Here is a 25,247-nt window from a genome sequence, read left to right as displayed (position 1 = left end):
TGCTGGTCTCTGCAGCCCCGTCACACAGCCCTCAAAGGACCAGGAAGGGCCTGCTGCCCTGACCGCAGGGAGGACAGGCGCCCGGGGTCCCCCTGGCCCTGCAGCGAATGGGTAGGACCCGAGTGGAGGGCCTGGTGCTTCGGCTCTCTGGGAAGACAGTGCCTCTCCTTCCTCTTAGGAGCCTCGTTCCCACACTTGCAGGGAAGGAGGTGGTTTCCTCCCCCCAGGGACCAGGGCAGGGGAGGGGCAGGAGGCAGAATCGGCCCCTGGAGAGCACAGGTCTGGGGTCCGGTCCAGCATCTTCTCTTTCTTTCCCCAGATGACCCCGAGGGAGCCTTTGTCCCCCCGGAGTTCGATGTGACTGGGAACACCTTTGAGGTAAGTGGCTGCCGGCCTTGGCCGGGCGGGGCCAGCGGGTGGTTAGCAGGGAAGGGCCTCAGCAGGCCTGGGCCCAGGGGCACGCCCACCCGGTCACTCCCGCAGGCAGCTTGGCCGCAGCGACAGCTGGGTGTGCTTCGCGTGTTGTCATTACAGTTGCATGTTCTCTAAAGTGTGAATTGTCTATATTTAACACGTTAAAGTGCCTACAATTACCAGTGGTGGCTGGCGAGTCTCTGAGGATTCGCAGCCTCTGGATGGTAATTCACAGCGTCAGGCAGCCGCACCCACTCACTCCGGCCGCGGCCACCAAGGCCTCCGGGAGGCCCCCCTCAGCTGAGTGGACCCTGGGCCCCCTAAGTGCACAGGCACAGGGCTCCCTCTGCACAGCGACCCTGTAGCATGACGGGGGGACCTGTCCATCCACCCAGCGCTGCTATCCACCGTGTGCCATGCTGGGCTCTGGCCCAGGTGGAGAATGGCCACAGAAGCCATTGGTCATGGTTTCTTTCTTCATGGCACCCAGTCTCCTAAGATGATGGTGGAGGAAAATGAATCCATCGTTAATAAAGAAACGAGAAATTACAGACTCAAGAATCTTCCCAGTAAAAGTCCGTTAGTTTCGTGACATGAGTTTGAATTTTTACACCACATAAGAGTTTAGGATTGGCCCTTCCTGTGCTCAATTTTACTTTCAAACAAGCCAGTTCTGGGCCCCTTGCCCTGAGAGGCTGTGTGCGTCCCGGCTCCGTGGACCACAGGACCCATGAGTCTCGGTGGACCCCACTGTCCGGTCTTGGGGATTTTGGGACCTCGCGGGCCAGAACCTTTGGTGTGTACAGTTCCCACTCCTGGTCCGTGCGAGGACTGCTTTATTTTTTAATTGTACTTTTGGGAAGGGAGCCGAGCTCCAACACGAACACCCCGGAAGCAGTTCTGTCCCCACCCCCGCCCCCGCCCACGGTGACCAGCACCCAACACCATCCCTTCTGCCTCCTCTGTCCTCGTCTCACCAGTGTGGATTCCTGCAATTGCGTTATTTCACTTGTGCTGTTCTTAAACTCATAAAACCTCAGCTTGCTGCATGAGATGTTGTGGGACTTCCTTTTATGTTTTTGCTGAGACTCATTCGCATGGTCGTAGGCGAGACAACACAGCGAATCCTCCAAATCCTCCGCTCTTGGGAGCCCGAGGCAGTCATGCTGGGTCTGTCCCCAGAGGGGATGTGACCATGGACCGGAGTGGGCGCCCGTCAGGAGTAGGGGGCTGGGCTGGGGAAGGGAGCACCGGGCAGGGCTGCAGGGAGCTTGGCCTTTGGTCAGGGCCCCGGCCTCCACCGTGTGGGTGGGTTGACTACCTCTCCAGAGCCACCCGGCCCAGGCCCTCACCTGCCCTCCTACCCTGGCTGTGTGGACCCAGGCAGGTGTCTGAACCCCTCTGGGCTCAGCCTCCTGTTGGTGAAAGGGGCATGGTAAAGCCCCACATGCATTGTGGGATGGTGCCCAGCCGCAATGTAGCCTATCCCGGCGTGCTCAGGCTGAAGAGCCTACACACTCTCACGTACGCAGATAGGAAAACCCTAACTTTCACTCTGGCTCTTATCTGATTTTTTAAGAATAAACCCCAAAAAGAGAAGTCTCTGCCCTTCAGAGACACAGCAGCCATCAGGGGAGGACATCCAGGTGTCTGTGCCCGGGAGGGGTCCAGGGTCGCTGGCTGGTACAGCGGGGCCAGTGCAGACTCCAGACCCAAGAGACTGGGGTGCGTGGCTCAGCGCCAGGACAGTCCACAGTGGGGGAGGTGGCCATAAAGAGCATGGAGGGTCCCCCACAACATGTTGCTGGCCTGGGAGAGCAGTGGCCATGGGGAAACAGCAACACACGAGCCCAGTGGCACTGACGGGCTCTTTGGTGCCACAGGCTCACATCTACTCTCTGGGGGCCACGCTGAAGGCTGCCCTCGAGTACGTGGCAGAGCCAGAGCCGGAGCCCAGGCTGAGCCGTGACCTGGAGGCGCTGCTGGACCAGATGCAGGCCGAGGACCCTGGGGACCGGCCAGATCTCGAGGTAACTCTTGGGCCACCCCTCATTTCACCCAGAGGCTGAGCCCCAACACCTCCATGCAGCCTGATGCCTTGGAGCCACATGCACGCACACTCACAAATGCAAACATGCACACACGCGCACGTTACATACACAGGGCCTTCCCCTCTGCCCCCCGCCCTGCGCCCATCACACGGGCACCTCCCCAGGATCTGGTGGCATTGCACTTTGTTTAAATAAGAACTTGGCTTTTTGCCTTGGCCTGTATGGCTTGGTTGGAGTGTGGTCCCATACACTGAAAGGTGGTGGGTTCAATTCCTGGTCAGGGCACATACCCAAGTTGTGGATTCTATCCCCAGCTGTGGCCTGTAGGGGAGGCAACCAGTGAATATTTCTCACATCGATGTTCCCCTCTCTCTCTCCCCCGTCCTCTCTCAAATCCATTCTGACTCTCGCACGTGTGTGCAGAGCATCATCGCGCTGTGCGAGGAGAAGACGCAGCTCATGCCCTCCTGCCGCCTGTGCCGCAACCTCTCGGCCGTCGGGAGGAGGGTGCTCTCCCTCGAGTCCTTCGGGACCTTCCAAGGTGAGCAAGCCACACTCACTCATGTGCCTGCGTACACCCATGCTCCCAGGCATGCACATGTTCTCACACACATTCACACATGCACATGTGAATACGCACAAACATTGACACGGGTCTCACACACACATTCATACCAGTGTACTCACACGCCACATACACACCCACTCCCATGCTCACACACTCAGTCACACACGTAAACATACACATGTGCAAACGCGTACACACCCGTTTATAATGCACACTCATGCACAGGCATTGCACACCCACTGGGTATACACATGTGCACACACACGCGGGACAGACTCACGCTGTGCAGACATCATGCTGTTAGAGGTGAGAACCAAGGTCGTGTTGAGAAAAGGCTGAGCTTGGAGCTGGACACCTGTCCCGGTCCCATGAGCATTTCGGCACAGGGACAGGGTGAGACCCGTTCCGGTCCCCACCGCACGCCACATCGGAGGACACGTCACTTCCCGCCGTGCCTGCTGTTGCCGTAGGGCCTGGGTTTCCACAGCTCATGTGGGATTCTAGTCTCAGATGGCGTTTTGAACAAACGCCAGCATCAGCTCTGCCCTGTGCCTGCTGAGGAGGGGCCGTGGAGTCCTCCCCGTGACGCTGTCAGTGACGCTGCAGCACCAGGCCACGCTGTGTGGCTGTCAGAGCTGAGGAAAGAGTCCCCGCGGGAGGGGCGCGTGTCTGGCGGTTTGCAGGGAGACTGCGGGCGTGGAGGCTGCCGCCAGGGCGGGCAGGGAGCAGCCACAATTTTTTCTTCCTGTGGAGACTCTCACTTGTGTTCTCCTAATAGAACACGATGTGCTTTTTGGATGAGATAATTAGACGAGCCCCTGTGGGCAGCTGGCCTGGCCCAGGGGAGCGGGCAGCCTGTTAATTAGCCAGGATTATGTGATTAACGAGGCAGCGAGGAAGTGTCTGGGTTGCTGAGGGAAGAGGCGGCTGGGAGCCCCCATCCTGAGGGTCCTGTGCTCAGTCTCTGGGATGGATGGGGCTAGGGTCCTGTAGGAGCCGGTTCCGAGGTGGCCATGGGCAGGAGTGTTGTGGGGGTGGCTGTCCTGGGCTGGGGCCCTGGCCAGGGGCAGTGATCAGCCCTGCTTTTGCCCAGATATCAGCGAGAGCGCCTGGAGGGGGAGACTTGCTCCAAGAAGTGTGGGGCCCAAGAGGCAGCCTGGAGACCATGGCACTGACCCGGAGGCCCCACCCGCCCCCCAAGGCCGGCCCCAGACGCCCGCCTGCGACCCCAGGACCCTCTCCTCCAAGCTTTTGCTGTCACCCCCTGCGAAAAATGGAGAAAGCCACATCGGGGAGGGACTGGCCAGCCTGGTCCTGGATGCCCAGCGCCCCACAGAGAGGGGCCGCCTGAGGAAAGTGCAGACGGTCCCCAGGCTCCTGCCCGAGGGCCCCGAGGCCAGCACCCTCTGCCTGCCGCTGACCAGCGTGAAAAACCAGTTGCCCACATTGGAATTCTTCCCTTCAGACCCCGGGAAGGCCTTTCCCGAGAGGAAGAGTGGCCCTTTTAGCTTCAGCGGCCAGCCCAAGTCCAGACTGCGGCCGGAGCAGGAGCCTGGGCTCCAGGGGGAAGGGGCTCGGGGTGTGGATCCAAGTGGGGGCGGGGCAGCTGGGGTGTCTGACCAGGGTCCTGTGGAGGAATGCCACCCGCCCTGTCCTGAGGACCCTCAAGATGCAGGTGGAGACTCAGGGATGATGTTGGGGGTCGATCAGCAGATTCCAGAAGGAGCCGGAGAGCCGGGAAGTGCAGCCTCGGACCAGGTGGGTGAGGGCGTGTTCTGCATGGCCCGTGGCCAGGGAGGGTCTCCCGGGCCTGGTGAGGGACAGGGGACTCTGTGAGAACCGTGTCCTGGGAGTTGGGGTACGCTTAGCATCCCCCAAGCACTCTGAGTGGCCCTTTGTGGCTGAGGACACAGAGCAGAGCCCGGTCAAACATGCTGTCCTGCTGGGCTCCCAGCAAGTTGTTCCCTGAACTCTGTGTCCCCATGAGCTCCGGGGACAAAGCCACCTGGAAGGCCATGGCCCAAACCCAGTGTGTCTAGGAACAGCTCCCAGCCCAGCACAGTGGCTGGCAGGGTGGCACCGAAACCCTCAGTTCCCACCAGGCTTTGTTGGCCCAGGGACTAGGGGGCGGGGTCTGTGTTTTCATTTTTATTCACATCCTGACACGCATCTGAGCGTGAGAGTGATTTACGTGAAAAGCGTGGCAACCGTTAAAACAGTTCACCCTGGACTCGCTCACCTGAGGCCCGGCCGCCCCACTGCTCACAGTGTCCTCCATCCACACACGTGGCTCCCACCTCTCACCTCTTGTGAAGGATGCTGCCGTGAACGTGGGGGTGCAAAGGCCTGTTCCAGACCCAGCTCTCAGTTCTCTGGGGTCAGTTCCCAGGAGTGGGTTGCCGGGTCCTATGGCCGGTCTATTTTCAATGTTTTGAGGAGCCCCAGGCCGTCTCCCATGCGGCTGCTCCTTCACGTCCCCCCGCGGTGCATGGGGCCTCGTCTCCACCTCCTCCCAGCACCGGGAGGTGTACACGCGGGGACGTTTCCCAGCTGATCTGCAGGAGAGGTCTCGCGGGAGGCACATCCCACCGTGTGTGACGTGGTTCTGGCCCTGTCGCCTCCCCCAGGGCGTCTCCCTGCAGGACCTCCTGTCGAAGCTGGGCCGGCCCTTCAAGGAGTACGAGCTGTGGGCTCTGTCCCACGCCTGCCTCAGCGCTGTAGGCACCCACCCCCGGCAGCCAGGTGACACTTGCGCTGCGGTTCCTTGTTCAGCCATGTGGCCCATGGACGGCAGTGTCCACACTGTGAGCCAGGAGCACACTGGGGGGCGGGGGGGGGCGTCTGCTCTGGGCTCAGGACCCACAGAGTCAGGGGGCAGATGCCTAACTGTGGGCCTTAGAGCGGGTGACCCAGCTGGCTCACCCTCTCAGCAGGGAGACACTGTCCCCAGGGCGGGGAAATGGCCTGTGGGGATAGTAGACATTATACTGCTTTGTGGCTCCCAAATCCAGGCCTGCGGGGCAGTGTGACAGGGCTGCCCTCGAGTCCCGCGGTCCATAGGCCTTTGAAGTCCGGTCAAGCCGGGCCTCCAGCCTCCTACAGGACCCCTCCTCCCAGGGGTGCATCTGGTGGCTGAGAGAATTGTACGCCTCCCATGTGGGCATTCCCCCCCCCACCCCCGCCACCCCCATCACCTCCTCTTTCTTCAGCTCCTTTTTGTCTCCAGCTTCTTGTGTCCAGCAGCCACAGGCCAGCTCTGGGGCAGGAGGGCTGCTCAGAGGGTCCCTGTGTCCTGTCCCCCAGGGCCATCTGTCCAGCGCCTCTGGGGAAGGGAGGAGGCCGAGCGTCCCCTGGGTGACCCAGGGAGCCTTGGGCTGGCAGGGGGCTGCCCCACCCACCCACCCACCCCCGGCAGGCTTCCGGGGAGCAGCTCTCTGGGTGAGCCCAGCCCTGACCCCGCCTTCCGCTGCAGCCTACCTGTGTCCGGACTCCGTGCTGGTGGCCGAGGATGGGGCCGTGCTGTTCAGGCCGCCCCCTGCCAACGGTGGGTACGGGCGGGCATGGCTCACCCTCGGCTGTGTTCCCACGTCGACCACCAACCTCCGAGGCGGGAAGGAGAGCACAGTGGGTTTGGGTTTCTCTCTTAGGCACCTCCAACTCGTTCTTCCTGGCCCCTGAGGTGGCAGAGCAGCAGCTGGTGACTGAGAAGGTGCCTGGCCCCATCCCCTTCCCGTGGCCTCCTGCCCACCCCTCCCCACCCTGTGATGCCACCCCCTCTGTCCTGAGAGCCTGAGGGGGAAGAAAGGGACAGGCACTGGCTCAGGGGGGTCCTGGCAGCCCCAGTGCAGCACGTGCGTCCATCCCCCCGGCTTTGCCTGACCTGGGCAGCCTCCCCAGCAGGTGCCTCATGGGCTCTGGTGGTGTCACCCCAAGATAGGACTCTGCATGGACAGCTCAGGGCCTGTGGGCACTGGTTAAACACGCACCTGGGGGCTGGGGGCTCCGGGCTTCGAGGTGCCGGCGGGGTCCAGACAGGGACGGCTCCGTGGGGACGGAGACTGGTCTGCTGAGCACAGCCGGCTTCTCTCGTCCCCAGGCCTCAGTGTACTGTGTGGCCGCAGTGCTGTGGATGGCGGCCAAGTTCAGCGTCCCCCAAGACCACAAGCTGGCCCTGCCACGCAGGCTCAAGACCCTCCTCCTGGAAATGGCCAGGCGCAGTGCCCAGGAGCGGCCGTCTGTGGCCGAGGCCGTCAAGGTAACCTGGCAGTTGGGCACAGCTGGGCTCCAGGGCCTGGGTGGTGCCCACAAGGAAGAGTCTTCTTATTTCCAGGAAAAGTCGGCGTTGGGCAGGGAGGGCACGGGTGTCCTTTGTGGAGGGCCCATCCCCCCAGCATTGCCCCAGACCACCTGGTCAGAGAGTGGGCAGGGATTGTCCTGGGGCCAGCCCAGACCCCTGCCCTTAAGCCCGGCCAGAGAGGAGCAGAGCACCCCACTCATCGGAGTCCTCCCACCTCCTCTTCCTGGGGTTCGGGGCTGTGGGGCTCCACGTGACAAGGGCAGGGGAGCCCCGCTATTGTTTCCCTGACTGGGGGGTGAGGGGAGCCACAGGACCTTGAAGGAGAAGCTGCGTGCAGACTGGGAGGAGACAGCTTTGCAGCTGCAGCCTGGGTGCAGGGCCCTGTCTGCCTGCCCCCGACTGCTGTGAAGTGAGGCCCACACCGATGTTCAGAAGGGGCGAGCTGTCCCCAGATATCACAGTGTTTGCTTGTGGAGTGAGCAGCTTGACTGAGAGAGGCAAGTGTTTCTTCCTGCGAAGGCACAGATCAAGTGACAGACACCTGCTGGGAACCCCACGGGGCCCAGAGGCCTGGCTGCATTTATGCCACAGGGGCGCTGCCTGTTGTCAAGGTCATGGCGGGCTCAGGGTTGCCAGGGTGAGATTACCTTCGCTGTCATTGCAGTTTTTGTCTGTCTCAGGTTCCGATCGTGGGGCTGTTTTGTGGATGTGAGCTGACTGGTTCTGCCCCGCCGGCTCTGGAGCATCACCCTTTCCTGTGGTTCTTAGAGGGATGGCTGGGAAGGGTAGTGTCCCCGTGACCCCATCTCAGCACTGGGCACTGGGCAGCCTGCCCCTCCATGCAAGTGGCTGTCAGCAAGGCAGGGTAGAGAGAGGCCATGACCATTTCCGTCCAGTTATTTTGTTTTGTTTATTTCAGAGAGGAAGGGAGAGGGAGAGAGAACTAGAAATGTCAGTGATGAGAGAGAATCATTGAGAGGCTGCCTCCTGCACACCCCCTTCTGGGGATCGAGCCTGCAACCCAGGCATGTGCCCTGACGGGGAATCAAACCATGACCTCCTGGCTCATAGGTCGATGCTCAACCACTGAGCCACATTGTCTGGGCCGTCCAGTTTTTATTCCTACGGAGGACATCCAGGAGGACAGCCTCTAGGTGTGCGGACACTGACATTGATCACAGGCTGCCCGCGCCTGGCCGTCCCTGGGGTCTTCCTGCAGGGGAGCCCCGAGCCCCTCCGCCGTGCCCTCGCTGACCAGCTCCTGTCCAGCCTGGCGGGAGACGGGCTGGTGGCCAAGCCGCCCGCATCTCCGCGTGTCGGACGTGTGGCCTGTGTCCTTGCTTTCAGATATGTGGCAGTTACCTCCTTCAGCGAGGCATGGACAGCAGAAAGATTTTAGCGCACCTGAGGGCATCCACCTGTAAGGTAAAGGGGCGGCTTCCAAGGCTCAGATGCGAGCCCCAGAACCTGCCCTGGGGCGCCAGGGAGACAGGGTCCCTGTTTCCACTGTTTGTTGTACAGAGTGTAGGGGAGGGGGTAACTGACACATTCTCAGCCTTTCTCACCGTCTTGAACAGCAGCCCCACGCCTGACCCACTGACCCAGGGCAGGGGATGGGGCTCACCCCAGGTGGCCTGCACACTGACCCTCAGGTAGTTGCATCATTTATACATGTCCCTGTCAGCTCCCCAGGCAGCTGACTGGGGCAGGCCACCTCAGGGTCCCTGGGTCAGCAGACAGGCACCCGCCACCCCCCAGGGTCTGGGACGGTACACAGCCTTCCTGAGCCCTAGAAACCAGCCACCCTTGTGGAATCGGATGCAAGTGCCCTGGAGGCTCTGTGAGGCGGCTGAGGCTGGAGCGAGGGGTTGAGAGGGAGCCCTGGGCCTCTGCTGTCGCCTCACCGGGGGCCCGTGTCCTTCTGCCCCAGGTTTACCAGGAGGAAGAGACCATCAGTCTCCAAAATGTGTTCTCGGTGGTTGAACTGACCCCCAGCGCAGCGCCAGCTCCCGGGTCCAGCTCAGGTGAGTCCCCCGGGACCAGCCCATCCTGCCCCGGGGCCCCTGCTGTCCACCAGAGAGTGACACTGCCCTGGACATCCCCGGGACCCCCAGCTGCCCTCCCCCTGGCCTCAGTCTCTTCTAAACGCCCCGTTGCTCAGCCCTCGGCTCTAAAATCTCTCCCATCTTACCAGCCACCAGAGCAGCAGCTCCACCCGCCTCCTCTCCCACCCCTCCTGTGTTCACATCGCCGACCCCCTAGTTGTCGTCCTGCTCCGTCCCCTCCACAGAGCCCACGGTGTCCTATCTCCACGGCACCTACCCCATCCTGCCTGTGCCCGGGTCCTCAGGGTTTTCATGGCCCCAGCCCTCCCCGAGTAGCATCCCCAGCCTCCCTCCCAGCTCCAGCCGCCCTGGGCTCAGCCTCCATGAAGTCTCCCTTCCCCTTGTGCCGGGAGGTCCCAGTGCGCTTGGGGATGGTGGGAGGGGTCGCAGCACCCCCTCAGAGCTGGAGGAGCCATCCCCCCACCCACACTCACCCCAAGTTTGTCCAGGCTTCGTGCAGGTCAGCGGTGACACCAGACTCGTGGCTGTGCAGGGGCCTGCGCCCGACCCACCCTCCTGCTGCGAGGAGGCTTTGGAGCTGCCCGAAGCGCTCGCCTCCCCAGCCACGCACTTCCAGCCCATCGTCCTCGCACCCGATGCAGGTGCGGCCAGGTGAGTGGCAGGTGTGGCCAGGAGCCCGCTGGGCCCGGGAGCCCCTCCTGAGTGCTCTCTCCTGCTCACAGGGAGGTACTTGCCAGGTCGGCGCCGGCAGAGAGGCCAGAGGAGAGGAAAGGCAGGCTGGACGGGGACATTGATGAGAAGAATGTGCCTGAGGCTCACGCAGTGGCCACCAGCTTGGAGACACCTGACCAGATGGCGCCTGGACCCAGCTCGTGTGACACAGCCCCAGGACCCCCAAGAGAGTTGGTGCTGAGAGGGTCAGCCCAGGGGTGCCCCTGCTCCCCAGCTCCCACCTCCTCAGCGATGCCCCAGGAGGGAGGGCTGGAGGAGTGGGTCCCACCTGGAGCCGCTTCCAGAGGCCTGGGGCCCCGCCCCCCAGAGCCCACCGCCGCTCGCCAGGGCCTGCATCACCCGGCCAAGCCGCCCAGGAGCAAGGCCCCCAAGGGCCCCGGCCAGGAGCCCCAGGGCCCACCATTCAGCCCCTCCCTGGCCAAGGCGAGTCCAGACAGCCCCAGGGGTGCCCCAGACAGTCACCCCGAGCAACCCCGGCCAGCAGACCGCAAGCTGTGTCCATCCGGTGTGGACGCCTCACCCGTCCCCAAGAGCACGGCCTGCCCGTCCCTGCAGGAGGCCACGCGCCTCATCCAGGAGGAGTTCGCCTTCGACGGCTACCTGGACAACGGGCTGGAGGCGCTGATCATGGGTACTGGGGGCCACCAGGGCCGAGAGTGGCAGGGGACGCAGTGCACGGGCGGAGGGTCGGCATGAGGGGGGCCTCTGTCACCACAAAGAGGGGCCCCAATCATCTGCATGAAGAGCCAGTGAGCAGAGCCAGCTCCCCACGGGTCCTCTGGCAGCCAAGAGGGTCTCAGAGCCCAGCCCGAGACCAGCCTCATTTGCGCAGAATGTGAGGGGACCCCCAAATGGCTCCCCCACATTTTAACTTGCCTCTATCGATGTGTAAAACCAGGGGAATATATTTACGCCTTGAAAGATCTCACCTACGCCACTTTCTGCGGGGCCATATCAGAGAAGTTCTGTGACCTCTACTGGGGGGAGAAGCTGCTGCAGAATCTTTTCAAAGTGGTGAACGAGAGAACGTCGCCCTCCAGGAAGTGAGTGCCCCTCCTCGGGCCCCAGGCTCCCCCTCCCGGGTCCCTGAGGCAGACCCTGTGTCCACTGGCCACTTCCTCCTCCTGCCCCTCTTCACCCCAGCATTCAGCTCCACACCCTCCCCACGAGGGCTGCTCACTGAGGGCCCCTCTCATGGCCCAAAGCCCACCCTGCTTCCCCAGCTTCCGGTTCTAGCACCTGGTCCCTTAGGGAGGGAGGGGGGCCCATGGGGTCACAGGGGGCCAAGAGGCAGATCTCCTGGCTCAGGGACCAAGTAACCGGGAGCCCCGCCGGCACGTTTCCGTGGGAGGTGGTGCAGAGGGCGCCTGCGGTGCTGCAGGGGAGGGGAGCCCAGGGGAGGGGTCACGGAGGCTCCAGTGTCCTCCTTCTGGTGGCAGCACCCCGGAGGAGGCTGGGTCACAGCCCGAGGGCGGCCAGGCCAGCGCACGAAGCGGCTCACCGTCCAGCAAACGGCCCTTGCTGCGCGGAGCAGGTGAGCCATGTGGGCGGGGGAGGGGCCACTTTCCACGGCAGGTTCATCTCGACCCTCCCTATGTGGCTGGACAGTTACAGGAAAGGCTTCCTTTGTCCTCCTCCCCTGGGGGTCTGTACTGTGCAGGGGGACGGGGGAGGTGACAAGCGGGTGCCCAGGTGGCCTTGGGCCCCTCACCCCCCTTTCACCGCATGCAACTGAGGATGACGCGTCACCTGTCCTGACCCGCCCTCCGCAGACTCACTTTATTGTGTCCGTCTATTTGCACGTGGTTGAGGGATCCCTCAGTCTCCACTGTCAAGTTCGCCCCCATGTGACAGCTGGGTTTTTGAGGACCCTTGTGGCCCCTCTTGGGCAGAAGTGGGGGTGCCTGGACACCCCGAAGGGCCTCACGTCCCCGACCGGGTGCAAGTAGCCTCTCAGGAAACAGTCTGTGGCGGACCCTCTGCATGACCTGCAGCTGCTGCCCCCAACCCTCTGTCCTCTGTCCAGGGAAGGACATGCCGGCCGCTCACAGCAGCAGAGCCCCCTGCCCACCCCCATCGCTGTCCGACATGGACTCGGATGAGCTGTCCCGAGGCAACTTGGAGGTGGGATTTCGGCCTCAGAAGTCAGTAAAAGCCGAGAGGGAGCAGCCGCCTGGGACCCCGGCGGACCAGCCGCAGGCAGGGGGCCCAGAGCCGGCCAGAGGGACCCCGGACGTGGAGGCAGCGGCCCAGCTGGCCAGACCCAAGGATGGTGGCCCAGTTGTGAACCCGGGCGTGGCTGAGTTCCAGAGCTGCAGCCCCGGCTGGAGCAGCGCCTTCTACGAGGCCGACTGCTTTGGCACCGACGTCCACAACTACGTGAAGGAGCTGGAGGGGCAGAAGGCCGGTGGGAACCCCGACACCTCTAGCCCGGTGAGTGCGGGGCCTCCGTCCACACCCGGGTTGGGGGCGGGGGGGCTGAGTCCAAGCAAGAGTTCTTCTCTCAGGTGACCACTCCCAGCGCCCCACTCACCCCCCGTGATCCCACGCCAGCTGGAGCGCCGCGCCCTCCTGTGCTCATCTTCACGTGTCCTCCACATTTTGTTAGAGGAAATGGCTTTTCTGTCCTTGTTAGCGGAGCACCTGGCCACCAGGTGACCATTGGCAGGAGGTCACCTGGTCCTGGCGAGCCCGGTCAGCGCTCTGGCTGCGGCAGGTGTAGCTCCCTCGGCCGATCGGCCCTCCAGGCTCTTGTCCCCTGGGCAGAATCCCTTTGAGAAACACCTGCCGTGGCCGTCAGCTCAGCCTGGGCCCTGGCAGTCCGCCTGGCCTGGGCTGCCATGGTGCCCAGGGTGGTGGACGGGAGGGAACCCATCAGTGGTCCTCAGCCCAGGTCACTTCTGGTCTCCAAGCCACAAGTCACAGGAAAGTGTCTCCCAGCTCTTCAGCGCCCTCTAAGCTTTCCCCGTGTGTTTCTTGTCCTCCTCCTGCCACTTCTGAGCTTTGCTTACTACTAAGTCCCAGCCAGAAAGAGACCCCCGCCCTGCCTCCGTCCTGGCATGGATCTAGGCGGCTGAGTTAAAACGAAGAGATGGCCCAGTGACATTCTTTACAGAAAGAGGAAAACCCATCCCAGAATTCTTAAGAATCTCAAGGGACCCTGAATGACCAAAACAATCATGGAAAAGAACAAAGCTGGAGGACTCACACTTCCGATTTCAACGTTCACTGCAAGACTGCTGTAACCAACTCAGTGTGGTGCTGGCATGGGGACATTCAGGGACCGCGGGACAGAACAGAGAGCCCAGAAATGATCTCACCTCTGCAGTCAAATGGCTCTGACAAGGCGGCCAAGAGCACCCAACGGGGAAAGGACGGTCGTCAACGAGTGGTGCTGGGAAACAATGTCCACGTGCAAAAGGGTGAGGCTGGACCTGACCTCACACCATAGACAGAAATTAGCTAAAGAAGCGGAGACCTAAACCTAAGAGCTAAAACTATAAAACTTTTAGAACAGCGGTTCTCAACCTGTGGGTCGAGACCCCTTTGGGGGTAGAACGGCCCTTTCACAGGGGTCGCCTAAGACCATCAGAAAACACATATATAATTACATATTGTTTTTTGATGAATCACTATGCTTTAATTATGTTCAATTTGTAACAATGAAATTGGGGGTCACCACAACATGAGGAACTGTATTAAAGGGTCGCGGCATTAGGAAGGTTGAAAACCACTGTCTTAGAAGGAAATATAGGGGGAAGCTCCCACAACCTGGATTGGGCCATGATTTCTTGGATATGACACCAAAAGCACAAGCAACAAAAGAAAAAAATAAACTGACTTCATTAAAATTAAAGCTTTTGTGCATCAAATGACTCTATCAACAGAGTGAAAAGGCTCCCACAGATGGCGGAAACATTTGCAAGTCATCTACCTGATAAGAATGTAATACAGAGTATCCTAACAATTCCTAAACTCAGCAACAAAACAGACCACCCAGTTAAAAAACGAGGAAAAGGCCCTAGCCAGCGTGGCTCAGTGGATAGAGCACTGGCCCATGGACTGAAGGGTCCCAGGTTCAATTCCAGGTCAAGGACATGTACCCCCATTGCAGGCTTGCTCCCCGGCATGTGAGAGGCAACCAATCAATGTTTCTCCCTCCCTCTCTGTCTCTCCTCCTCCCACTCTCTCTAAAAATCAATGAAAATAATATCCTCAGGTGAGGATTAACTCAAAAAATTAAAAAAAAAAAATGGACTGAGGCCAGCTCAGATGAAAGATTCTGCTGGGGCAGCATCCATTTTTACTGGGTTGTGAGCCTATGGCTGGGACCCCTGGGCCTCCCGCCTCTGAAACGCCACCCTGGACAAGCCCCTGGGAGCCACGAGGGGCCCTGCCGTCGCTCTGCTGGGTGGCCCCTGTGGGGACGGTCTGCAGGAGGGGAGGTGGTCTGGGGAAAGGCTGTGGGGCAGGTGACCAGCAGTGACCTTGTTCCTCCCTTTTTCCTGCTCACCTGGGAAGACGTCTCTCTTGGAACCTGAGTGCAGGCAGGTGAGCGTCCTGGGCCCTCTGCATCATGGGTAACGGGCTGGGGAGACCTGCCCGTAGCCACCTTTTCACATTTCTCCTCGAGAACCCACTGTGTCGGCTTCAAAACAGGAGCCTCAGGAAAGCACGAAAGTATAAAACCCCCTTGCCCTGACCGGTTTGGCTCAGTGGATAGAGCGTCGGCCTTCGGACTAAAGGGTCCCAGGTTCGATTCCAGTCAAGGGCATGTACCTTGGTTGCGGGCACATACCCAGTGGGGAGTGTGCAGGAGGCAGCTGATCGGTGTTGCTCTCTCATCGATGATTCTAACTCTCTATCCCTCTCCCTTCCTCTCTGTAAAAAATCAATAAAATATATTTTTAAAACCCCTAGTGGACACACTTCACATTCGCTGCCCCACAACAGAGCGAGAGGGTAACAGGCCGGGGTGCTGGGTGAGTGGGGCACTGAGGGCCCGCGTCTGCTGTCCATTTGTCAGGACCCACCCGGCAGTGCCCCCCCCCCCCCCGCCCCGCCGCACAGTGAGTGCACCTGCCGTGGGCCAGAGCGTGTTTTCCAAGCTTGCCTTTTGCATGAGGCCAGCTGAAAAGTGCATCCCGTGGGGGCTGAGGCCGCACGGCCCGGCCCTGGACCCAGCAGCTCTTTCCTCCCCAGGAGCTGGAGCAGCAGCTCATGATAGAGAAGAGAACCTACCGGAAGACCCTTAAGTTCTACCAGAAACTCTTACAGAAGGAGAAGCGGAGTAAAGGTAGGGTCATCGGTGCTCAGGGTCGCATGGGGGCCCCCCGGGGCCAGGGCCGCCGGGTGCTGACTCTGCCCGGCCCCCAGGCTCCGAGGTGAAGACGATGCTGTCCAAACTAAAGGGGCAGCTGGAGGAAATGAAGTCCAAGGTGCAGTTCCTCGGGCTGGTCAAGAAGTACCTACAGGCGAGTCGCCCTGCATGCTGCACCCCCTCTCGCGTGGGCGTTCCGCAGTGACCACCTGGGAAACCCACTGTAGGGACAAACCCTGACTTTTGAGGGGCCACACGCGGTGCCGCCGCCTGGGGTCAGTGGCAGGGGACCCGGGGACCAGTGTCCCCCCCCCCGCACACACCTGGCGGCGCAGCTCGGCCCGACCACACTGACACGCTCTCCCCTCAGGTCGTGCACGCGGAGCGGTGGGGCCTGGAGCCCTGCGCCCTGCCCGTGATCGTGAACATCTCCTCGGCCCCCTGCGACACGCTGGACTTCAGCCCCCTGGACGAGTCCTCGTCCCTCATCTTCTACAACGTCAGCAAGCACCCGCGGGGCGGCCGGCAGCGCAAGGCCCGCGTCCTGCAGGCCGGCACGCCGCTGGGGCTCATGGCCTACCTCTACTCCAGGTGCAGCCCGTGCCCCGGCGGGGGGAGAGGGGGGCATGGTTTCCCCGTCACCTGTCGGGCCTTGGAGAGCGGAAGGGAAGCAAAAAAAAGGAACGAGCCCCTCGGAGGGGGAGGAGGTGGGGGAAGTCTTGCCTCCCCTCATCGGAGACGGGTTTGCACGATTTTCATTTAGAATGAATCTCACCTGGGCTTGCTGACCTGTGGTCACGGCCACGTGCTCCTTTGTTGGGGTCCGGGCTTGAGTGGCCTCAGAGCCACAGGCCCGCCCGGCAGCAGGTCTGGGTCTGGGTCTGGGTCTTGGGGGCCCCAGCAGGCGCTTTGGGGCAAAGTGTGTGATTAACTGCCCAGCAGGCTTCTCAGGTTAAATGCACACAGGCTCCTCGGAGACACACCTGAATCCCATCCACTTTACTAAGTCAAAACACCCCTTAGCTGACCGCCTGGCTCCCCAGGGACTGCGGTGGGGCTGGGCTCAGAGGCTCATTGGGGTATGTGCGCAGCCGCCACCTGTGGGCGTGAACTGCTTAGGTTCATCGCACACCCGGTCCGTAAGCTCGCCCTGCAGCAGGAACCTCCGCCCACTCACATGTCACATGTCACCCCCAGTGCCCCTCCACCGCTCTGCCCACCTGGGCCATAGATGCACCTGCGTCCTGCATGGGCCCCGCAGCTCCACCTGGCCCCCGGGGCACGGCCCTCTCGGCAGGTTCTTAACCCAGGCGTGGCTTTTGGAGACCCATGAGTGGGACCCCTCTTTGCAGGGCAAAGTGGGCTGGTGGCTGCCTAGTCCCTGGCCTGAGCCTTCCGTGTTCCCAGCCCACTGAGGCCCTGGGGTGACCAGGTACCTGGTCACCTGCAGCTCCTCCTTCAGTGGCTCGGGAGACAGCCTTGCCAGGACCCCACCTGTTCCTCACTCCCAGACTCAGTCACAGACACCTGGTGTCATGGATTGAGGCTTTCTGGGGCACCCCTGCAGGTGGGGGCCCTCGTACACTCCCCGGCCTGGTTTCACCCTAATGACGCAGAGCTCTGGGGCACAGCTTGCTCTTTCCTAACGCAGGGATGTCCACCTGGGGCGGTGACCGTGTGCGCTCAGTGTGTGAATAGGTTCTAGAAGGAGACTAATAGGTGGGCCTTAAAAAGTGATGGCCACTCACACACAGAGCTCACACTCACATCACCCTTACGTTCACACTCACAGCCATACGCACACTAGCTCACACTCACATCACCCTTACGTTCACACTCACACACAGCCATACGCACACTCGCTCACACACATATTTACCCCCGAACCACTAGCCGAGGCTGTGGGTGGAAGTGGGCGTCCTGCTCACCTGAAGCACAGGTGAGGGGCAGCGGGAGGCCCTGGCGGGTCTGACAGGCCCCTCTGCGCAGCGACGCCTTCCTGGAGGGCTACGTGCAGCAGTTCCTGTACACCTTCCGCTACTTCTGCACACCCCAGGACTTCCTGCACTTCCTCCTCGACCGCATCAGCAGCACCCTGTCCAGGTACAGCCCCCATGGGCCGCATACCGCAGGGTGGACGCCAGGCCCCTCGTCTGCTGACCCCGACAAGGAAGGGGGAGGGCTGGCAAAGGTTGAGGGGAGGATGGAGGAGGCCAAGGGGTCTCTGCCGCAGAGAAGGGAGCCAGCATGGGCAGGAGGGGACGGTGGCCTCGCCTGGAGAGGCCATTGGAGGGCGATGATGGGGAAAGGCAGAGGGTGGGGACAGGGACAAGTGGGAAGACCAGGCAACCCCCAAGTGGGGAGGGTCCTGCAGCTCACCCACAGCCGAGGGGTGGGGTGCTGGGTGGTGGGCGGATGCACGCTGGCTGTTCTCTGAGCTGGCTGGGAGCCCTCTCCCCACACCCCTATGCGCCCTCACCAGGCTGGAAGCCCTGGCAGTCTCAGCCCATCCTTGTGGGAGAGGGGCTCACAGAGACATCCACCCTCCCAACCCATTCCCTCCACACGTGGAGCCAGGCTCCCACCTGCCTGTTGGGAAGGGAGCGCTCTCCCGTGGCTTGCTGCCCCATGGTGTCCCGGACGCTGGCTCTGGGGGTGGCAGGAGGGCCAGGTCCAGCCCTGTGACCTGAGCCCTGGGTCCCTGTTATGTGGCGGCTGCTGCCTCTCTCCTGTCCCCAGACGGGCAGGGTAGGGGCTAAAACACCCCCTTGAAGACAGAGCTGCATTCAGGCTCCACACCCCCCACCCTTGTCTGGCCATCTGCCTCCAGGGCCCATGAGGACCCCACCTCGACCTTCACCAAGATCTACAAGCGCAGCCTCTGCCTGCTGCAGGCCTGGGTGGAAGACTGCTACACTGTGGACTTCACCAGGAACGCCGGGCTGCTGGGGCGGCTGGAGGACTTCATCTCCTCCCAGGTGACCACCGGGCAGCACTCGGGAGTGGCAGCCAGCACCCGCCCAGGACACAGCCTTGACCCCTCTGCTTCTGTCCAGATCCTGCCCCTGGACAGCTCCGTGGAGCACCTGCTGGGCCTCCTGGAGGTGGGCACAGACCGGCGGACTGAAGGCGCCCCACACAGCACAGACCTGGAGATCCCCAAGGAGACCGAGGAGGCCACCAGATCCCTCAACGCCCTCTGTAAGAGGCTCTCGGAAGACAGCATCTCCCGCAAGGTGGGGGCCTTTCCCAGGAGCGGGCCTCCCGGGACAGGTGCTGCTCCCAGTGTGCTTGTGCACCCCCACAGACGTGCACACATACACATGCCCATATGCATACATGTGCACACGGGCACATATGCACACATACTTCGTGCTGCCAGTCCTGGGACCAGCCCTGTGGGGCTGGCACTTCCTGCCCCCTCTCATCCTGGGCAAGGACAGCAGAGGGGCCAGGCCAGGCGCTAAGATGACCTCACTTCCTGCCCTTGGACCAGAGATCCAGGTGGAAGGAGGCATTGTCATTCCTGCCCTGGGACAAGCACGGGGACTGAGGGAACCTTTCCATAGTGTGTGGGGACAGCCCCAAACTTCAGTGGCTCTATCTATGGGAGACCCCTGAATTAACCAGGAAAGGGGGGCTTGAGCCCACACGGCCGCAGGCAGGAGGGATGTGTGCTCTGGCTCTAGCTGAGCCAGGCTGAAGGGTCCTGGGCCTGGGTCCTCTCCCACCCCTGTGCCCCCCTGCAGAGCTTCCCCTGGAGGCTGCCCCGGGGCAACGGGCTGGCACTGCCACACAAGGAGCGCCAGTACACCATCGCGTCCGCCCTGCCCAAGCCCTGCTTCTTCGAGGACTTCTGCGGCCCCTACGCCAAGACCAGCGAGAAGGGGCCCTACTTCCTGACTGAGTACAGCACCCACCAGCTCTTCACCCAGCTGACGCTGCTGCAGCAGGTGAGGGGCCAGCAGGTGGATGCAGGCAGGTCCCATGAGGCTCACCGGTAGGGCATCAGCAGGGTCTCGCGGGCCCCACAGATGTCTGCTGGAGGGGCACACTGACACGCAGTGAAGGGAGCCTCGCTGACAGGTGCACAGGCCGGGGGGTGGGTGCCCCTAAAAGGGATCCAGGAGGGACTCTGGCTCTGGGCACACAAGGCACACAGGGCCTGCTGTCCACCCTCCTGTGCCCGCGACACTCCCCCCTCCCAAGCACCAGAGGGTGCCCTTTGGACTGCCATGGGTACCACCTTGGGTATCACCTCCTCTCTCCTGGATCTGCCCCAGGACCCAAGGAGTTCAGGCACCTCCAGGCCCTTTGCTCCCCCTGGGCCCGGCCCCTCACCATCCTGGTACCCCATGCCACTCGACAGGTGACAGCAGTGACAGCGACCCAGCACGATCACAACTGGGCAGGGACCCAGCCCTACAGCACACAGGGCAGGCAATGCAGAGATGACCCCCCTCCACACACAGCCCCCAGGACGCTGCCTTGAGGTCCCCGGGAAAGGTGCCCTGACCGCCTGTGTCCTTGTCTCCGCAGGACTTGTTTCAAAGGTGCCATCCCGTCCACTTCCTAAACTCACGGGCCCTGGGCGTCATGGACAAAAGTGCCGCCATCCCGAAGTGAGTGTCCACCCGCAGGTGTCCACCGGAGGCCTGGGGTGGATGGTTGGTGGGAGGGTCTCAGCAGCTTGACCGAAGTGTCTCACGGACACTCTTGTCTGAGGAGAGATGCTGGTCTCAGGAACGGCCTGGGAGCCAGACCCTCCGCAGTCACGCAGCCCGGCCTGGCCCGGCCCAGGCCCCAGCGCCTGCCTTGCCATGACGCGCACCCGTGTCTCTTCCAGGGCCAGCTCCTCTGAGTCTCTGTCGGCCAAAACCTGCAGCCTGTTCCTGCCCAATTACGTCCAGGACAAGTACCTGTTGCAGCTTTTAAGGAGTGCAGATGACGTCAGCAACTGGGTGGCCGCCGAGATCGTGACCAGCCACACCTCCAAGGTTGGCGGCCTCCGCAGCTCTGAGCTCAGAGCAGGGCCTGGGGTCCGACTGCACGGCGAGCGGCCCTCCTGAGGGGCCTGGTCGTCGTCCGTCTCCCAGGGCAGGGGGTTCGCAGGCCGGCCCCCGGCCATCCGATGGTGCAGCCAAGTTCATGTCCGCTCCTGGCACTGACAGCCTCTGCAGTTTCTTCTTTCCTTCTCTGATACCCCTTCGTGTCCCTCACCCCAAGGCCCGCGGGGCAACCCCAAGGCCCATTAATAAATGCCAGTTTCTATTTCTTTCCCCTTTGGGAGCTTAGGAGTTTATTAGTTGACAGATTGCCCCACCTCCACTTCTGCCCGATGGGGGAACAGGGAACCTGAGCTCACCTGGTTTGTCCTAATTCACCACGTTATAAATATCACAGCATCCAAGGTGGCTTCCCCTACCCATCCGTGACACCTGGAAGACGCTGAGTGCGCCGTTTCCCGTGTCAGTTGCAGGTCAACCTGCTGTCCAAATTCCTGCTGATTGCCAAATCGTGCTACGAGCAGAGGAACTTTGCGACCGCCATGCAGATCCTGGGTGGCCTGGAGCACCTCGCCGTGAGACAGTGCCCGGTGAGCCCACGAGGGCTGCGGCCGGACGCTGCTGACCTCGGCCGTGTGTGCTGAGGGCTGGGGGCGCCAGCCCGCCGCAGGGTCTCACCTGTGCTCTCATTCTAGGCCTGGAGGATCTTACCTGCGAAGATAGCAGAGGTCATGGAGGAGCTGAAAGCCGTGGAGGTACTCCCGCTCTGCGTGAGCTTCAGGCAACTGTGTCTGCCTGGGGATGCGACCGGCACAGCTGGGGGGTGGCACCCCTCAGCCAGCATCAGGGCCCCAGAGCACATGGCCCCTCAGAGTCGTGCACGGAGCAGCCCGGCCTTGCCCATCTCCCCACGGGGCCAGTGCCACTCACCGGGGCAAAGCCGGCTGGGAGCGCAGGGGCTCCAGAAACCCACCTGCTGGGCCAGCGGCACAGGGTACAGGTGCCAGAGGACCTGAGCTTGGCTGACTGGCCGCCTCCTCACCGGCTGACAAAGTGAGACCGTGAGGGAGGAATCAGTTTGGAACAATGGGCCTTTCCCCCAACTGCCAGGAGCAGGCCCAGCCCAGACACAGCTCTCTGCGGGCGGACGGGCTGTGTGTCCTCAGTTAACACCAGACATGGCCTCTGCAGCCGGCCTTGGTCTTACTAATATCTGGGGAGTTGGGTCACTGGCTCTTTCCTGGAGCCCGTGGGAGAATGAGTTAGGGCAGGAATCTGCCATTTCAGTAGTAGGAGGGGTGCAGCTTTCTGGGGGGGTCAGTGTGGCCTTTGTGGTGTCCAAGCTGAAGACACTGGACTTTCGATCCCCAATCCAATAATCCAAGGTGCGTTTGGACGGCTTGTAAGTCCGAAGGCTGTGGGACTATGGGCGCCAACCGGGATGGCCTGGGCTGAGCCAGGTCTGGCTGACCGCCCAGGACTGACCTCTGGCCTGTCTCCCTCGCCCACGCCCCTGGCTGGGCCACCAGGTGTTCCTGAAGAGCGACAGCCTGTGTCTGATGGAAGGGCGCCGCTTCCGGGCCCAGCCCACCCTGCCCTCAGCCCGCCTCCTGGCCATGCACATCCAGCAGCTGGAGACTGGGGGCTTCACCATGACCAACGGGGCCCACAGGTGGAGCAAGCTCAGGTGAGGGGCCCTGGGGTGCCGCAAGCTCAGGTGAGAGCCTCCCTCATCCCTCCTGCTCCTCTGAGGGCTGGTCCCCCTAATCCTCACTCAACCCTTACCCTAGCCCAGGGCATCCCCTACCCCTGTGACCTGCAGCCACCTCCTGCTCTAAACTTCGTGCCCGCATGTCCCATGCTGCCATCCTCTGCCACTGAACCCGGTGCTGGGAGACGTGCACCCAGACACCGCTAACAACACCCCTTAAACGACCCACATCTACCGTACCCACCTCCTCCGTCCGCCCAACGGCGACAGTGGGTTTCATTCATGTTGGAATCCTTAGCACCGACCAGGGCGACATAGATTTTCAGTAAATATTTGTGAAATGCAAAGCAGATGGAGGGACGGATGGATGGATGGACAGACCACAGGCCTGAGGTCTGGCCTCGTTGGTCCAGACAAGGCAAAGTTCGTGCTTTGAAGATCTTCGGTTCCAGCGGTTGGGAGCGCGTCGGGAATTCCCGAGCCCCTGAGACTCGTGCAGACTGACATCTCGTTCCTTCCCCAACACAGAAACATAGCCAAGGTGGCCAGCCAGGTGCACGCGTTCCAGGAGAACCCCTACACCTTCGCCCCCGACGCCAAGCTGCAGGCCTGCCTCAAGCAAAGAATCGCGCGGTTCAGCGGGGCCGACGTGTCCATCTTAGCCGCAGACAGCAGGGCCAGCTACCACCAGATCGCCAGCGAGAAGCACTCTCGGAAGATTCAGGACAAGCTACGGAAGATGAAAGCCACGTTCCAGTGACGGAGGACAGTGGGAGGACGTCGGATTCCACACCAAGGACGGAGCTGGGGAGAAAGGAGCCCGCCCGCTCGCTGCTCCGGGCCAATCGCCCCGTGGGCGCAGCCCCCGCCACCTTAGACTAGGGACCCCCAACGCAGGCCCAGCGTGGGCCTGTGGGCACCAGAACGGGAGAGCAAGGGGCTCAGACCACGATTCGGAGGGGACAGGCACCCGTGCGAGTCAGGGGGTTTCTGCTAGAAAATTTAAACATGAAATCTTAACATTTTAAATGAAAATAGACAAAGTAAACGCCCGGCTCTTTCCTGGAGCCCCTGGGAGAATGAGTTAGGGAAATAATCTGCCATTTCAGTAGGAGGAGGGGTGCAGCTTTCAGAGAGAAATGGCCCTCCCCACTTCTCCAGGGATCCAACCTACCCCCAAACCCCACCCCACCTCCCAGCCTCTGATTTTAACTGAGTTGCCCAATGAGCAGTGTTTTCATGGGCCTGGCCTCCATGTGCCCAGCAACAAAGGACCAAGACTGACCTCTGACCCCCACACCCACCATAAGTTCCAAGGGGTTCTGAACCCTTCCACGGGGGTCCTGAGGCTTCCCAGTAGCCCAAGCCCCAACCTGGTTCACACTCCATTCCCCCCAGACCTTCCCCCGCCCAGACTTCCCTGGCTCACCCTGTCCCAGCCAAGTGGGGGTCCCAGAGCCCTACAGCCCTTCCTGCCACCCATTCCGACTGAGCCTACTATTGCTGGCAAGCACCTCCCAGCTCCACACTGGCAGCCCCCCCAAGTACCCTCTGGCCCCACGTGCCCACCACCCCCACATACAGCAGCTTCTGGTGGGACAGGTGCGCCCTGGCCAAGGTTCTGCTTCCTAGCCAAGCACACAGGACACAGCAGCTCCAAAGCAGAGGCAGCTTCGGGGACCCTGAGAGGTCCCTAGCCCGTCTGGGGGTCAGGGGGCCCCTGGGCTGTGGCTGCTGCCCACCTGCTCCAGCAGCCATGCATGCCACGCACACACCCAGCCTGGGCTCCCGCCGCTTGCCGTCACCAGCGCTTCATCGGAACCAACCAGGAAATGAAGTTTGCTGCCTAAATGGCACCAAGCTCTTCTCCAGGGCTCTTCCCACGTGGCTGGTGCCGAGCACAGCTCAGTGGGTGGGGGACACCCTGGGAGGGGGCCTGCTGTCACACCCACCACGGGGCCTCTTCCCCAGCGTGGGAGGCCAGACCCCCTGGCACCATCCGAGGCACCCCCGTTCTTCCACTCAAATCATTGCAAGACCCATGACTGCTCTTCTGAGTTTTAGAATTAGTGATTCTTTCGAGCGACCAGCTGTATTTCTAGGAACACTGTTACTAGTGATAAAACGCTGCTCTTTTCAATATCAAGATGTGTTTTCCCACATACATTCATTTCAGGTCCTGCTTACATGGCGTACAGGGGACTCGGCTCTCCTGGCCATGCCAACGTGGCTTTATTTTTTTTTTAAGCTTTTATATGAGGATTGTGTTCTGCCAATCAACTCTGACATTTTCAGATTTTGAATTTAACAAGATAGTGTCACAAAGCCTGAAGCAAAATTAGTGTCCAGCACAAAAAAACATTCCAATCGTAACGACTTATTCAGGGGAACTGACGGGGCTTTTGGCTTAAGCACGATGTTTGCATGGCGCCCTCCTGTCCTGTAGCGCAGGTTTCTAAATAAATCATTTCTACCAGGACGGCTTCCCGTGGCTCAGTTTGTTTCTCCCTAAAGTGACACCTGCTCTGTGGTCAGAGTGGGGGCTCCTTCGTGACCAGACAGACAATCAGGGTGCTCACGAAGGTGTGAGGATCCAGGGGTGCTCGGGCCACAGCCAAGTCCTCCGGTGGCGCGGGGAAGGGCAGGTCTGCCAACCCCTTTCGCCCACGGGCCCCACCGGAATGCGCAGGCCTGAGATCAGCAAACGCATCCTGCAGGGAAGACTGCAAACCACCCATATAGCTGAGCCCCCAAGCCTCCCAGCGCTACCACCCAAGGCTGCTCTGCCACGAACTGCCCAGCCCCGGCCGCTCCGCCTGGCAAGCCCACGCGCACTCGGGCACCCAGACCTCAGTACCCAGACCTCACCGCAGCCTGCGGGCAGGAGCGGTGGATCGCTCCCGGGCACTACCTCGCCAGGATCTGGCTGGGCAGGGTCCTCATGGATGGGTTTGGGATTGGTGGACACCACAAAGGGAGGGGTGGAAGGCCAAGAGCTGAGAGTTGGGGGCGTAAAGTGCCTGTATGAATGATAAAGCCCCCTGCCTGGCAGGCAAGTCTGGAGAAGTTAAGTTTTATAAAA

General features: G+C 61.5%; 1 protein-coding gene across 4 annotated transcripts in view; it reads left to right on the top strand.

Moving 5' to 3' along the window:
- The window catches only part of KNDC1 (kinase non-catalytic C-lobe domain containing 1), a 31,279-nt gene extending 6,641 nt beyond the window's left edge, over window positions 1-24,638 (top strand). The window contains exons 3-31 of one of the 4 annotated variants that reach the window (XM_059661644.1): window positions 320-378; window positions 2,298-2,444; window positions 2,889-3,006; window positions 4,127-4,791; window positions 5,661-5,775; window positions 6,506-6,577; window positions 6,681-6,742; window positions 7,130-7,288; window positions 8,678-8,755; window positions 9,261-9,354; window positions 9,885-10,047; window positions 10,134-10,759; window positions 11,027-11,171; window positions 11,568-11,662; window positions 12,155-12,561; window positions 14,650-14,679; window positions 15,331-15,424; window positions 15,505-15,602; window positions 15,819-16,039; window positions 17,438-17,551; window positions 18,279-18,426; window positions 18,505-18,684; window positions 19,198-19,401; window positions 19,988-20,070; window positions 20,295-20,445; window positions 20,922-21,044; window positions 21,150-21,209; window positions 21,984-22,141; window positions 22,694-24,638. In XM_059661644.1, coding sequence (XP_059517627.1) covers window positions 320-378; window positions 2,298-2,444; window positions 2,889-3,006; window positions 4,127-4,791; window positions 5,661-5,775; window positions 6,506-6,577; window positions 6,681-6,742; window positions 7,130-7,288; window positions 8,678-8,755; window positions 9,261-9,354; window positions 9,885-10,047; window positions 10,134-10,759; window positions 11,027-11,171; window positions 11,568-11,662; window positions 12,155-12,561; window positions 14,650-14,679; window positions 15,331-15,424; window positions 15,505-15,602; window positions 15,819-16,039; window positions 17,438-17,551; window positions 18,279-18,426; window positions 18,505-18,684; window positions 19,198-19,401; window positions 19,988-20,070; window positions 20,295-20,445; window positions 20,922-21,044; window positions 21,150-21,209; window positions 21,984-22,141; window positions 22,694-22,925 — 4,901 coding nt within the window. In that variant the 3' untranslated portion in view covers window positions 22,926-24,638. Of the gene's footprint in view, window positions 1-319; window positions 379-2,297; window positions 2,445-2,888; window positions 3,007-4,126; window positions 4,792-5,660; window positions 5,776-6,505; window positions 6,578-6,680; window positions 6,743-7,129; window positions 7,289-8,677; window positions 8,756-9,260; window positions 9,355-9,884; window positions 10,048-10,118; window positions 10,760-11,026; window positions 11,172-11,567; window positions 11,663-12,154; window positions 12,562-14,649; window positions 14,680-15,330; window positions 15,425-15,504; window positions 15,603-15,818; window positions 16,040-17,437; window positions 17,552-18,278; window positions 18,427-18,504; window positions 18,685-19,197; window positions 19,402-19,987; window positions 20,071-20,294; window positions 20,446-20,921; window positions 21,045-21,149; window positions 21,210-21,983; window positions 22,142-22,693 lie in introns of all 4 variants that reach the window. The other 3 variants (XM_059661642.1, XM_059661646.1, XM_059661645.1) reach the window with 3 other exon arrangements.
- Window positions 24,639-25,247: the final 609 nt, after the last annotated feature.

The sequence above is a fragment of the Myotis daubentonii genome, chromosome 13, assembly GCF_963259705.1.
Source record: "Myotis daubentonii chromosome 13, mMyoDau2.1, whole genome shotgun sequence".
Lineage (NCBI taxonomy): Eukaryota > Metazoa > Chordata > Mammalia > Chiroptera > Vespertilionidae > Myotis > Myotis daubentonii.
The sequence above is the reverse complement of the archived record's forward strand: the minus strand, read 5'-3'. Positions and strand labels throughout refer to the sequence as shown.